The sequence below is a fragment of the Ylistrum balloti genome, unplaced genomic scaffold, assembly GCF_031769215.1.
Source record: "Ylistrum balloti isolate Yb309-2 unplaced genomic scaffold, AGI_CSIRO_Ybal_v1 Utg370920, whole genome shotgun sequence".
NCBI classification, from domain to species: Eukaryota; Metazoa; Mollusca; class Bivalvia; order Pectinida; family Pectinidae; genus Ylistrum; species Ylistrum balloti.
In genome coordinates, this window is record NW_026782521.1 from 68,521 (window position 1) to 83,784 (window position 15,264).

Consider the following 15,264-nt stretch of genomic DNA (forward strand, 5'->3'; position numbering starts at 1 on the left):
CAAGGTATGAATTTCTCAATTATTTTACAGTGCACACAGCATCAAAGTAAAAAATATTATCAAGGGCCCATAAGGCCTGTATCGCTCACCTGGCTTTGATTGACTGAAATTGCTTTAATAAAACTAAAGGAAAAGAAATTCTAAATATCCAAGCCCAAAACACAAAACATCTATTTTCCCATTGGACCCCAACCCTCTGTCCTTAGGGGGTCAGCCACACCATTCATACCTCAGACCAAATCAGTCCTACAGGAGAAGTAAGACTTAAAAGCATTTGCCCTATTTCCAATATATGGCCCCACCTCTACTGCCCCAGGGAGCCAAGACCTGCAGTTTATACAAAAATGATTCCACTTCCCCCATGACTGTTTCAGACAAAATTTGGGCAAAATCAGATCATTCGTACAGGAGGTATAGGATTTTAAAGAATTTCTTTATTTCTCAAATTTCGCAGAAAAATTAAATAAAATCCTCTTTGTCATAGGAATGATTTGTAGAAAATGTTTATGGACAGATGGACAAGCCATCCTCCAATACATCAATGTACCAGGACACACTGACAATTCTACATTATCTCACTGTACCAGGACACACTGACAATTCTACATTATCTCACTGTACCAGGACACACTGACAATTCTATATTATATCACTGTACCAGGACACACTGACAATTCTATATTATCTCACTGTACCAGGACACACTGACAATTCTATACTATCTCACTGTACCAGGACACACTGACAATTCTATATTATCTCACTGTATAAGGACATACTGACAATTCTATAGTCTCTCACTGTACCAGGACACACTGACAATTCTACATTATCTCACTATACCAGGACACACTGACAATTCTACGTTACTATACTGTACCAGGACACACTGACAATTCTACATTATCTCACTATACCAGGACACACAGACAATTCTATATTATCTCTCTATAACAGGACACACTGACAATTCTACATTATCTCACTGTACCAGGACATACTGACAATTCTATATTATCTCACTATACCAGGACACACTGACAATTCTATATTATCTCACTGTACCAGGACACACTGACAATTCTACATTATCTCACTATACCAGGACACACTGACAATTCTACATTACTATACTGTACCAGGACACACTGACAATTCTACATTATCTCACTGTACCAGGACATACTGACAATTCTATATTATCTCACTATACCAGGACACACTGACAATTCTACATTATCTCACTGTACCAGGACACACTGACAATTCTATATTATATCACTGTACCAGGACACACTGACAATTCTATATTATCTCTCTATAACAGGACACACTGACAATTCTACATTATCTCACTATACCAGGACATACTGACAATTCTATATTATCTCACTATACCAGGACACACAGACAATTCTATATTATCTCTCTATAACAGGACACACTGACAATTCTATATTATCTCACTGTACCAGGACACACAGACAATTCTATATCAACTCACTATACCAGGACACACTGACAATTCTATATCAACTCACTATACCAGGACACACTGACAATTCTATATCAACTCACTATACCAGGACACACTGACAATTCTATATTATCTCACTGCACCAGGACACACAGACAATTCTACATTATCTCACTGTACCAGGACACAGTATCGATTCTACATTATCTCACATAACCAGGACACATTCACAATTCTACATTATCTCACTCTACCAGGACACACCAATAATTCTATATTACTACATTTACCAGGACACACTGACAATTCTATATTATCTCACTATACCAGGACACACAGACAATTCTATATTATCTCACTATACCAGGACATACTGACAATTCTATATTATATCACTGTACCAGGACACACTGACAATTCTACGTTACTATACTGTACCAGGACACACTGACAATTCTACATTATCTCACTGTACCAGGACATACTGACAATTCTATATTATCTCACTGTAGAAGGACACACTGACAATTCTACATTATCTCACTGTACCAGGACACACTGACAATTCTACATTATCTCACTGTACCAGGACACACTGACAATTCTACATTATCTCACTGTACCAGGACACACTGACAATTCTACATTATCTCACTGTACCAGGACACACTGACAATTCTACATTATCTCACTGTACCAGGACACACTGACTATTCTATATTATCTCACTGTACCAGGACACACTGACAATTCTATATTATCTCACTCTACCAGGACACACTGACAATTCTATATTATCTCACTGTACAAGGACACACTGACAATTCTATATTATCTCACTGTACCAGGACACATTCACAATTCTACATTATCTCACTGTACAAGGACACACTGACAATTCTATATTATCTCACTGTACAAGGACATACTGACAATTCTATATTATCTCACTGTACAAGGACATACTGACAATTCTATATTATCTCACTGTACCAGGACACACTGACAATTCTATATTATCTCACTGTACCAGGACACACAGACAATTCTATATTATCTCACTGTACCAGGACACACAGACAATTCTATATTATCTCACTATACCAGGACATACTGACAATTCTATATTATATCACTGTACCAGGACACACTGACAATTCTACATTATCTCACTGTACCAGGACACACTGACAATTCTATATCATCTCACTGTACCAGGACACACTGACAATTCTTCATTACTTCAGTGTACAATGATACACTGACAAATTTGAGTTATCTCACTGTACCATTATACACTGACAATTCTACATTACTACACTGTACCAGGAAACACTGACAATTCTATATTATTTTACTGTACCATTATGCACTGATGATTTTGCATTATCTTATGTTACCAGGGCATTTTAAAATTCAACATTATGTCTTATCCCGATTATCATACTGGTACATTGAATTGACAAGGTAATGTTTTCAAACCCCCCTCCTTCCCCCACCCCACTCCCTTTGGGAGAGATTGAAAATTCTAGTAATTCTAACTGTTATCTATATAACGGAGACTATGCCTAGTTCTTACTTACAGAAGCAGATGCTGATAATTCTGCTTTAGATTTTGGTTTTATCTTTGTAGAATCAACTGCAGATGGAGGTTTACTTGGGGAGCCCTGTACCTTTGCAATCATTTTTTGTTTTTTTAATCGTGGCTCTCCTCCAACCCCTGCAGGACGTTTCATTGGAAATCTCTTTGGTGTGAGGGATCCTGTGCTCTGCAATAAATACAATAAAGAGTACAATTCAGATGGACCAAGGACCCGCTACTGCTGATTTTCTCAGATGTGAGATTCAGAGTCCTGCTGAATAGTTTATAAAAATAAGTCTTGGAAAATTTATTTCTATTGGCCCCACCCATCAGCCCTGAAAATGGAGGCTGAGCAATTCTCTTATTATTCCCATTAAAATGCTTTCACTGAATTGTAGTTTATTTCTCTTAAATTATTCAATAGTTAAGGGATAGAAATTGACAGATGAGAATTAAATTGATGTGATTCATGTAAACAGTTCTATCAATCAGATAAACACAGGTATAAGGATATCTGTGATGCAGATTTAAAAAGATATTAGAATATCTGAGATAAAGACTTGTACAGCTATCAGGATATCTAACATCTGTGATACAGACAGATACAGATATTGTCTGTCTGTAAAACAAGCTTATATGTGTGTGTCAGAATATCTGTGATACAGATTTATACAGGTATCAGGATAAGTGACACATGTTCATACATATATTATGATTTCTGTGACACAGGTTTATACCGATATCACAATATCTGAGATATTGTCATGTTCAGGTATCGGGATACCTGTGACACAGCTTTATACAGGAATCAGGATACCTGTGACACAGCTTTATACAGGAATCAGGATACCTGTGACACAGCTTTATACAGGAATCAGGATACCTGAGACACAGCTTTATACAGGAATCAGGATACCTGTGACACAGCTTTATACAGGAATCAGGATACCTGAGACACAGCTTTATACAGGAATCAGGATACCTGTGACACAGCTTCATACAGGAATCAGGATACCTGTGACACAGCTTTATACAGGAATCAGGATACCTGTGACACAGCTTTATACAGGAATCAGGATACCTGAGACACAGCTTTATACAGGAATCAGGATACCTGTGACACAGCTTTATACAGGAATCAGGATACCTGTGACACAGCTTTATACAGGAATCAGGATACCTGTGACACAGCTTCATACAGGAATCAGGATACCTGTGACACAGCTTTATACAGGAATCAGGATACATGTGACACAGCTTTATACAGGAATCAGGATACCTGAGACACAGCTTTATACAGGAATCAGGATACCTGAGACACAGCTTTATACAGGAATCAGGATACCTGAGACACAGCTTTATACAGGAATCAGGATACCTGTGACACAGCTTTATACAGGAATCAGGATACCTGAGACACAGCTTTATACAGGAATCAGGATACCTGTGACACAGCTTCATACAGGAATCAGGATACCTGTGACACAGCTTTATACAGGAATCAGGATACCTGTGACACAGCTTTATACAGGAATCAGGATACCTGTGACACAGCTTCATACAGGAATCAGGATACCTGTGACACAGCTTTATACAGGAATCAGGATACATGTGACACAGCTTTATACAGGAATCAGGATACCTGAGACACAGCTTTATACAGGAATCAGGATACATGTGACACAGCTTTATACAGGAATCAGGATACCTGAGACACAGCTTTATACAGGAATCAGGATTTGTGTGGCACAGGTTTACATAGAAAATCTGTGATAGAGACTGATATAGGGACCAGGTCATTTGATCCAGGTTTATACAGACATAAGAAAATCTGTGATAGAGACTGATATAGGGACTAGGTCATTTGATCCAGGTTTATACAGACATAAGAAAATCTGTGATAGAGACTGAGACAGGGACCAAGACATCTTACACAGGTTTATACAGACATCAGGATATCTGTGATAGAGACTGAGACTGGGACCATGACATCTGACAGAGGTTGATACAGACATCAGAAAATCTGTGATAGAGACTGATACAGGGACCATGACATCTAACAGAGGTTTATACAGGTATCAGGATATCTGTGATAGAAACTGATACAGGGACCAAGACACAGACATCAGAAAATTGGTGATAGAAACTGAGACAGGGACCAGGACATCTGACACATGTGTATACAGGTATCAGAAAATCTGTGATAGAGACTGAGACAGGGACCAAGATATCTTACACAGGTTTATACAGACATAAGAAAATCTGTGATAGAAACGGAGACAGGGACCAAAACATCTGACAGAGGTTTATACAGACATCAGAAAATCTGTGATAGAGACTGAGACAGGGACCATGACATCTGACAGAGGTTGATACAGACATCAGAAAATCTGTGATAGAGACTGAGACAGGGACCATGACATCTGACAGAGGTTGATACAGACATCAGAAAATCTGTGATAGAAACGGAGACAGGGACCATGACATCTGACAGAGGTTGATACAGACATCAGAAAATCTGTGATAGAGACTGAGACAGGGACCATGACATCTGACAGAGGTTGATACAGACATCAGAAAATCTGTGATAGAGACTGAGACAGGGACCATGACATCTGACAGAGGTTGATACAGACATCAGAAAATCTGTGATAGAAATGGAAACAGGGACCAAGACATCTTACACAGGTTTATACAGACATCACGATATCTGTGATAGAGACTGAGACAGGGACCATGACATCTGACAGAGGTTGATACAGACATCAGAAAATCTGTGATAGAAACGGAAACAGGGACCAAGACATCTTACACATGTGTATACAGGTATCAGAAAATCTGTGATAGAGACTGAGACAGGGACCAAGATATCTTACACAGGTTTATACAGACATAAGAAAATCTGTGATAGAAACGGAGACAGGGACCAAAACATCTGACAGAGGTTTATACAGACATCAGAAAATCTGTGATAGAGACTGAGACAGGGACCATGACATCTGACAGAGGTTGATACAGACATCAGAAAATCTGTGATAGAGACTGAGACAGGGACCATGACATCTGACAGAGGTTGATACAGACATCAGAAAATCTGTGATAGAAACGGAGACAGGGACCATGACATCTGACAGAGGTTGATACAGACATCAGAAAATCTGTGATAGAGACTGAGACAGGGACCATGACATCTGACAGAGGTTGATACAGACATCAGAAAATCTGTGATAGAGACTGAGACAGGGACCATGACATCTGACAGAGGTTGATACAGACATCAGAAAATCTGTGATAGAAATGGAAACAGGGACCAAGACATCTTACACAGGTTTATACAGACATCACGATATCTGTGATAGAGACTGAGACAGGGACCATGACATCTGACAGAGGTTGATACAGACATCAGAAAATCTGTGATAGAAACGGAAACAGGGACCAAGACATCTTACACAGGTTTATACAGACATCACGATATCTGTGATAGAGACTGAGACAGGGACCATGACATCTGACAGAGGTTTATACAGACATCAGAAAATCTGTGATAGAGACTGATACAGGGACCATGACATCTAACAGAGGTTTATAAAGGTATCAGGATATCTGTGATAGAAACTGATACAGGGACCATGACATCTGACACATGTGTATACAGGTATCAGAAAATCTGTGATAGAAACTGATACAGGGACCAAGACACAGACATCAGAAAATTGGTGATAGAAACTGAGACAGGGACCAGGACATCTGACACATGTGTATACAGGTATCAGAAAATCTGTGATAGAGACTGAGACAGGGACCAAGACATCTTACACAGGTTTATACAGACATCAGGATATCTGTGATAGAGACGGAGACAGGGACCATGACATCTGACAGAAGTTTATACAGACATAAGAAAATCTGTGATAGAAACGGAGACAGGGACCAAGACATCTTACACAGGTTAATACAGACATCAGGATATCTGTGATAGAGACGGAGACAGGGACCATGACATCTGACAGAGGTTGATACAGACATCAGAAAATCTGTGATAGAAACGGAAACAGGGACCAAGACATCTTACACAGGTTTATACAGACATCAGGATATCTGTGATAGAGACTGAGACAGGGACCATGACATCTGACAGAGTTGATACAGACATCAGAAAATCTGTGATAGAAACGGAAACAGGGACCAAGACATCTTACACAGATTTATACAGACATCAGGATATCTGAGATAGAGACTGATACAGGGACCAGTACGTCTGACACATGTGTATACAGACATCAGAAAATCTGTAATAGAGACTGATACAGGGACCAAGACATTTGACAGAGGTTTATACAGGTATCAGGATATCTGAGATAGAGACTTACACAGATATAAGAATATCTGAGATATAGAAACATCTCTAACAGTCATATCCTACCTTTCTGGATAGAGCAGTATCTTTGGATTTCGTCAATGGTTTGAAAGGAAAATGAAGGGACTGAAATTGAAAATCATTACATTTCATTAGTGTCCTGTATCTAAAATAACTGAACAATTTGTAATCCCTTCTGGAACTTCTCCAAAATGTTCATTACAGGTACAGGAATATTTGGTCGCATGAGGAAGGGTCCAGAAGAAGCGAAATATGTTGCTGACCTGTCAATTTTGATGCACTTAACATTGAATTAATTAAAAGTGTATCGCTTTGTAATAAACTCACATTAAGAGAAATAAACTACTTCATCAAACTGATCAATATTCCATATCTTGTGCCTTTTTAAAATTCTATTTAACTTGAATTAAATTGATTTTATAACTAAATTAAACCCCATGACCAAATCATCACATCAATAATGAGATACAATGCCAATTAACATACCGAATGGAACCATCTGATTTTGATACTTGTATGCAAATAAATTATTTTGTCTCTCTTATGTGATTCAAATTTTCAACATCTATATGAAATGCTGGTTACTTTTTTTAACAACAAAAAGAAACATAAATGATTACTGCCTCCATTTATATGTCAGCTAGAATTGCTGCATGGGTCTTGTAAAGTTAATCAGGTCATCAAAATTCAACATGGCTACAATTCAGCTTACAATCTATTTGTTTGAGCAAACTTAATTGCAAGCTATCACAAACTTATGTAAACATTAGCTAGTAGCTTAGACTATGAAGATCACCCAGCCCACTCCTGAACAAGATACACACATTAGAATAAACAGAAAGAAGATTTGTGTGTGATGGATTGATGACTTCACTATCACCTTCATCAGACAAATGGTCATTGAAGCATACTAGCACTGACGTACAAGTATTCACTCAAACCTTTTGCTAGTTGTGTTATAAGAACTTCTATTCTATTGACATTTACAATCAGAACAAAATGTTCTGAATCATACATGTTTGTTATCTATCTGTTAATCCTACCAGAAATCTAACATCATCAGCATTTTTCTCTTGAAATTTTATTATATTTGTATCATAAAGTAAAAATGACAGCATAAAGAAGAATAGAGAAAAATGCTATACAACAAAATTGTATTAGAAAATACAAGCTGAGAAGGAATTCCAATTAAATAAGATGAAATTTCATAATGATGCAGTCAAAACACCTTAACAATATATTTTATAATAAATAATAAATGTCAATAAATCACCAGATTAATGCATAAATAAACACATTTATCCATGTCAATAAATCACCAGATATACTGCATAAATAAACACATTTATCCATGTCAATAAATCACCAGATATACTGCATAAATAAACACATTTATCCATGTCAATAAATCACCAGATATACTGCATAAATAAACACATTTATCCATGTCAATAAATCACCAGATATACTGCATAAATAAACACATTTATCCATGTCAATAAATCACCAGATATACTGCATAAATAAACACATTTATCCATGTCAATAAATCACCAGATATACTGCATAAATAAACACATTTATCCATGTCAATAAATCACCAGATATACTGCATAAATAAACACATTTATCCATGTCAATAAATCACCAGATATACTGCATAAATAAACACATTTATCCATGTCAATAAATCACCAGATATACTGCATAAATAAACGCATTTATCCATGTCAATAAATCACCAGATATACTGCATAAATAAACACATTTATCCATGTCAATAAATCACCAGATATACTGCATAAATAAACACATTTATCCATGTCAATAAATCACCAGATATACCGCATAAATAAACACATTTATCCATGTCAATAAATCACCAGATATACCGCATAAATAAACACATTTATCCATGTCAATAAATCACCAGATATACTGCATAAATCACTAAAATATTCATAAATTACTAAAATATTTAAACAGATATAGAAAAAAAACCACAGCAGCAATCAAAAAAGTGCAAAAATAAATCAGACAAGCAAATACAAATATTACAAATCTCACCATTCGTTCTTTCCTTTGTTTGCTTTTGAAGATTTTGTTTGTTGTAGCGGACTTTGTCTATGGAAATCAAAGACATGCAGAAAATTATAGCTCACAGAAAAATACACAAAGCAAATACACAAAAGGACAAAAAAACCAATGCACCACATTACAATTATAACAAAATGATTTCTGAATTCAAGCTGTTAAAAAATTCAACCTACAATACATTTAGTCTCAAAACTGTCAATAACCGTTAATATTCTGACATCTCTTTCACTGGCAAATCATCAAGTACTAAGAGCTCTAAATGAAGTCATAATCAACACATATCTCTCATCAACTTAACTTCCTGTGATTAAGTATTTCGACGATATTAACTGTTCTTCTTTCCTGAAACTGATTTCCAGATTTCAAAATCTGTTCCCTAACATTATCATCCTAAATTCTGGTGCAGTAATTGCCAGACTAACACAAGTCCATTCTACATGTAACTCACAAATTTGTGGTAATGAGCAACTAAACAGTGTCTGTAACATTAACATGAAACAGTTTCAAGTTTACAAAGGATAAAAAATTACAGCATTGGAAATAAGACCTCTTCAAAAATCAATTTGAAAAATTAAATTACCTAAAACAAGCAACAGTCAAAAGTGTCACTAGACAACGACACAAAGCTTTAAGAGTAAATCAGTATATACACACATCTGGAGACAACAAAACACAGTGCTGTTTCCAAGCTGAGGAGAGACATACCTTTTTGCCAGTTAAGGGTTCACGGGTGTAGTCTTTCTGTGGGGATGGAGTTTTGTGAGGGAAGATCTGTGCCAATTCTTCATCAATTGATGGTAGTTCTACAGCTATCATTGTTTTCTACAAAATAGTTTTTTTTAAATGAATGAAAACAAAACACCAATCATTGTCGTCCTACAATGATGATTGCAAATCTTTAGATAATCAACATTATTATCCTCCTGTTTTTTAATGTTATAACTTTCCTTCTTTTTGCCTCTTAACTGTAGTCTAACAATAACTATAGTAGTCTTTCATAATACCAGAAAACACTTCCTTCAAACAAGTCATAACGGCCATAAGCCATTATAAGCAATATATTTGGCTAGTCTAGAAAATGATAAACGGAATAGCACCTTAAAATACAAGTTTAGAGTTAGATACAGTAGAGACAAACAATTAATCAAACTGCATCATACAGCGAGTTTGTCCTTCTATGACTTGCCATTGGTGCTAAGGGCATAAATTTCTAAGCCCAAGAAGCGACTGAGTAAAAATCCAAAGAGATCACAAGGAAAATCAAAATCTAGAGGTCCCACAATTCAATAAATCTTATACATTAGATAGTTCTTGAGCAATGTAAAGTACTTGTGTATATTCCAAACCATGCCACTATTCAAATAAATAAAACTTGTCACGCAGATTTTGGCAAATCTCAGGAACTAAAAGTCAACCAACATACATTTTCACGATCTTTTTAATTCATAATAAAAATTTGGATGGGTATTTGATGATATGCTATCTATAATAGCTGTAAAATAGTGAATTCAATCTCCTTTAAGGCTCAAGAAAAGATGTCTGTTTTAGTCTATTACCAATTTAACAAAGAACACAGAGACCCTCCTACCACCTAATCTTACTGTGGATGATGAAGCCGTCTGATCTTGCCTATAATGCATTATGAATTGGCCTATAACCAGATTTTACAGAAAGACCGAGACTGTTCTACCACCAAATCTTACTGTGGTAGGTTGAGCCTTCAGAGCATCCTCTATTGCCTCCACAGCCTCCTTGAATCCCTTTGGAATGCGATTATTCAGCTTGAATTTGTTTCTGTGATCAGAATAAAGATACACATTGTCCTCAGGAATCCAGGCGCTGAAAGAAAACCATACAATAATCATTTTCCAATAATCAAGCAAATTTGTTTGCAGTTTGAGTTAAACAATGAAATTTTTGTAGTACAGTGAAATATGATGTTTCAGAAGATCAAGGGACTAGCAAAAAAGAATTGATACGTCATTTGAGGTATGTTTTATCGACATTTACTACCACTGATGGTGACACATTTTTACCTCAACAAAAACAGTAAATACTAAAACATAGGTTAAATACAAAGAAACATTTTCATCTACAAATACTAAACCTTTTCATGCATGAAAGAAAAATGCCTCTTAACACAATTCAACAAGATGTATTAAGTTAAAATATTTCAAGTGTTACCAATGTTCACAGTTCTGTAAAATAGATCTCACTATATGTTACCACTGCAATGGTGGCAGTCATGAAACAATGTCCCATTATCACTGTTGATTACATGTCATAACTTGTAAGTATGTAATTAAAAATAAAATCTGTGTCCAGTCTTTCATTAACCTTGTAACACAGAGCAAACAACAATGCACTATAATTTTCAATTTGTCATGTATGAAGCTATGTCACCAGCCTTTCTTGAAAATACCGTGGTATGTGAAATTCTACACTGGGGTCAAAATACCTATACAACACAGTAGATCTATTGTTTGAATCATGAAGTGCCATTGGCCATGTTACCGTAGTAAACTGTCCATGAAAAACTTTGCAAAGTTTGATTTATAAAAATTGGACTCATAATGGGGGTTAGTAAGTTGTGATATATTGGGATAAAATTCGAGATCAGGTAAAAATTTGACATATTGAAAAATTTCAATCAATGAAGTTTGATTCAAAGAAATTTAACTGTATTTTATTTCCAATACAAACCTTGATTTAAGGTTAAAATTACAAGATGAAAAACTCAATACACAGGACATTTAAAAAGAAACTGCAAGTCACCATGTAAAAATTTATGTTATGATTGCAAATGAAGACAATTTGAAAAAATAGCAATATCACTTTTTGGACAGCCAACAAATTGGTATCTTAATTGCTACAGTGCACTCACATCCTCAATGGTAAGTCCATGAAAGTTATTTTCACATTTTGTTTAATTTTGAACAAGTCTCTGATTGCTTTTTGGACGAGCATGTGACAGTACATTTTCATACGTTTAGCCTGTCTGAATTATGTACTCTTAAGATAACTTATATTCTAATGATACCAGTTTTCAACAATTAAGAAAAACAACTTACTAATTTTCTGAACCAAAGAAAAAGACAAAGTGGTGTGGTTTCTTGTTAGAAGGACGCTTCACTTCATTTTTTGGCTCAATAATCTGAAACAAAATTTACAAATCTCACTAAAAAAGTAAAAAATATCAACACATTATTTTCTCACAGAAAATAACAGTATTCTGCTTCCTTCATATACTGCCAAATTGGTTTTTAAAACATATGATGCAAGCCAAATATCAAATGATACCATTTAAAGGCAAAATAGATAAACTATTGCACCTTGCCAAGATAAATTATTGCTCCTTGCCACAGCAATAAGTCATTCTAAATCAATATTATTCTTGAATGTTTCTCCTACCTTATTTCCTTTTGTTCTGATTGTGGTTTAGTATTTTGGTCTGACGTGTTACCATTGTTTCAACTCCAGCAGTACAGGTATAGAGTTTCCATTTGAATTTATAGAAAGTGGGTCGGTTGGGAGAAAGGAAATTTCATTATAAAAATCTTTCAAAATAATTCTGCATATAATCATTATTAGTATCAAGTACTGACTCTGTGGTGATTCCATTAAAGAAGCAATGCTTTTGAGATCGAAAACAGATCCAAGACCTCTTTCATTACAGGAAAATTACCTTGAGCAACCAAACGATTAGTCTGAACTATTCTGGCAGTCTATTGATTTTTTTTATATCAGTCTGGAATTGATGAAAGTCAGAAATCTTACCCTATAAAGAATGATGAAAATAAGCAAGTGAGAGCGACAATTTATTTCCCCACTTATTCTCTGAATTTGTCAATTATTTTACTCCTTTTTGACAGGGTCCGAGTTCAACCATTCATCAACTCCAGATGGATAAATGTATATAACAAAATAGAAGGATGGGCTTGGGAATACAGGGTGTTTCAATATATTGATTACAATTTCAGTGCAAATAAATTAGTTTCTTGATTTATGTAAATGTGGACAATGCCACACAAATTAAGCCAGTGAGAAGAAGGAATGCTATAAACATTGTGTTATGTTCACAAAGTCATATTAAAAACAATAATGAAGGGGGTCTGTTGTACCATTTATGGATTAGGTAAAGACAATGTGATCATCTACTAAGTAATATTCACATCTGCATGTTTGGTTACATGTCGAGACTTCGCTCTTTTCAATCGAACAATGGATAAGAGGTGGCGATAAACAGCAACTATGTTACATCTGCATGTTTGTTTACATGCCGAGACTTCGGACTTGTCAACCGAACAATGGATCAGAGATGGCTATAAGCAGCAACTGTGTAAACAAGTAGATACATGACTGCATCTTAAATGATAATTTTGTTTTCTGGGCTACGTCACAGTGCTCTCTGTCTGGCTTCAGCTGGAATTGAGGTGTTGGATGGGTTCTCGTTCTTGGCTATGTAAACCCTATACCCCCCGCTTTTCAACAAGCACCGGCTACATCATTTCGTGTCTCCTCACCTTTCCAGGCCATGCCGGGAATCCCTTCATCTTTGCCCTACAAAATATTGAAATGTGTACATGAATAAGGGCCTTGCACAACATAAATCTCGTAATCAAACCCACATATCTCCAATACAACAAATCACTTACCACACAAGATCGTCAACTTCAAATTTGGACTCCATCTTGAAATTTGCATGTGAACAGTGCATCATGGGTAAATTTTCGGCGTGGGTAAAGAAACGGTTTTGTTTACTTCTGCAAGGTGGTCGAAGGGAAATAACTCGTCATTATAGTTTTTCTGTTCCACTCCTTAATTTCATCAAGCATTATTTGTTCGTCCATTCGCGTTATATTTATATACACTAAGACAATAATACATAATGGACATATTTATTGTTTGAAATATCAAAGCATAAAACTTGATAAATCGTGATGTTATGGCTTTGTCCAGAGATATACTGAACGCGACGCCAAATTCCTCAGTTCTAAGAAAATATGTTAGGTTTATTTAACATCAATTGCGGAACAAACTTTTCAAGCTGACATCAATATATGGAGGCCCAGATAGAAACGGATATGCCATCCTGTAGATAACCCCACACGTTTTCACGTTCATTCAGTGAATCGAATTGAACCCTCTATGCCAAGACGAAAGATGAGTGCGTTACCGTTGCACTAATTTATCTTTGAAGCGAGAAACAGAAAAAGAGTGGAGAAAACTAACGATGCCTTTTTAAACTAACAGTCAGAAAAATTATGACCAAAATAACATTTTCTTGTAAACGACAGGTCACAGAAGTTAATATATTAATATGTAACTAGATATAGATATAGCGACACGAATTTTAATGAAAAGTAGGGAGGTTTAAAACAAAACAAACAAACAAAAAAAAAACACTTTTCGATGAGCGTACTTGTGCCGTTTGGGACTTTGTCAAGTATTGGTTGACTGAGGTTATAACGCCCAAAGTTAATTTACAGTTGTTGATGAATGTACACTGTGACTTTTTTTATTTTGTAAGGCCAACGACTATCACGATGCTTACTAGAGGACGCAAACGTCATTAACAATGTGTGTGCGTAACGTTCAAGTGAGTTACCGACCGACCGACTGACCGCGACTCCTACCCTTTACAGGTATCGACAGTGTTCTGGCGACGTAACGGCTTAGTTAGATAGTTACACGTGTTCCGTCTCCGCGACTTCTCCCGTTGTCGGT

At 36.0% G+C, this 15,264-nt stretch overlaps 1 protein-coding gene across 5 annotated transcripts in view; it reads right to left on the reverse strand.

The window, feature by feature from the left end:
- LOC132559473 (uncharacterized) overlaps positions 1 to 14,227 on the reverse strand; it is a 46,058-nt gene extending 31,831 nt beyond the window's left edge. The window contains exons 1-8 of one of the 5 annotated variants that reach the window (XM_060224098.1): positions 14,193 to 14,227; positions 14,061 to 14,097; positions 12,609 to 12,691; positions 11,241 to 11,376; positions 10,243 to 10,359; positions 9,508 to 9,564; positions 7,486 to 7,545; positions 3,151 to 3,246 (exon numbers count right to left, since the gene is read on the reverse strand). In XM_060224098.1, the coding sequence (XP_060080081.1) occupies positions 3,151 to 3,246; positions 7,486 to 7,545; positions 9,508 to 9,564; positions 10,243 to 10,359; positions 11,241 to 11,376; positions 12,609 to 12,691; positions 14,061 to 14,097; positions 14,193 to 14,227 (621 nt within the window). Of the gene's footprint in view, positions 1 to 3,060; positions 3,247 to 7,485; positions 7,546 to 9,507; positions 9,565 to 10,242; positions 10,360 to 11,240; positions 11,377 to 12,608; positions 12,692 to 14,060; positions 14,098 to 14,192 lie in introns of all 5 variants that reach the window. The other 4 variants (XM_060224095.1, XM_060224096.1, XM_060224097.1 and 1 more) reach the window with 4 other exon arrangements.
- Positions 14,228 to 15,264: the final 1,037 nt, after the last annotated feature.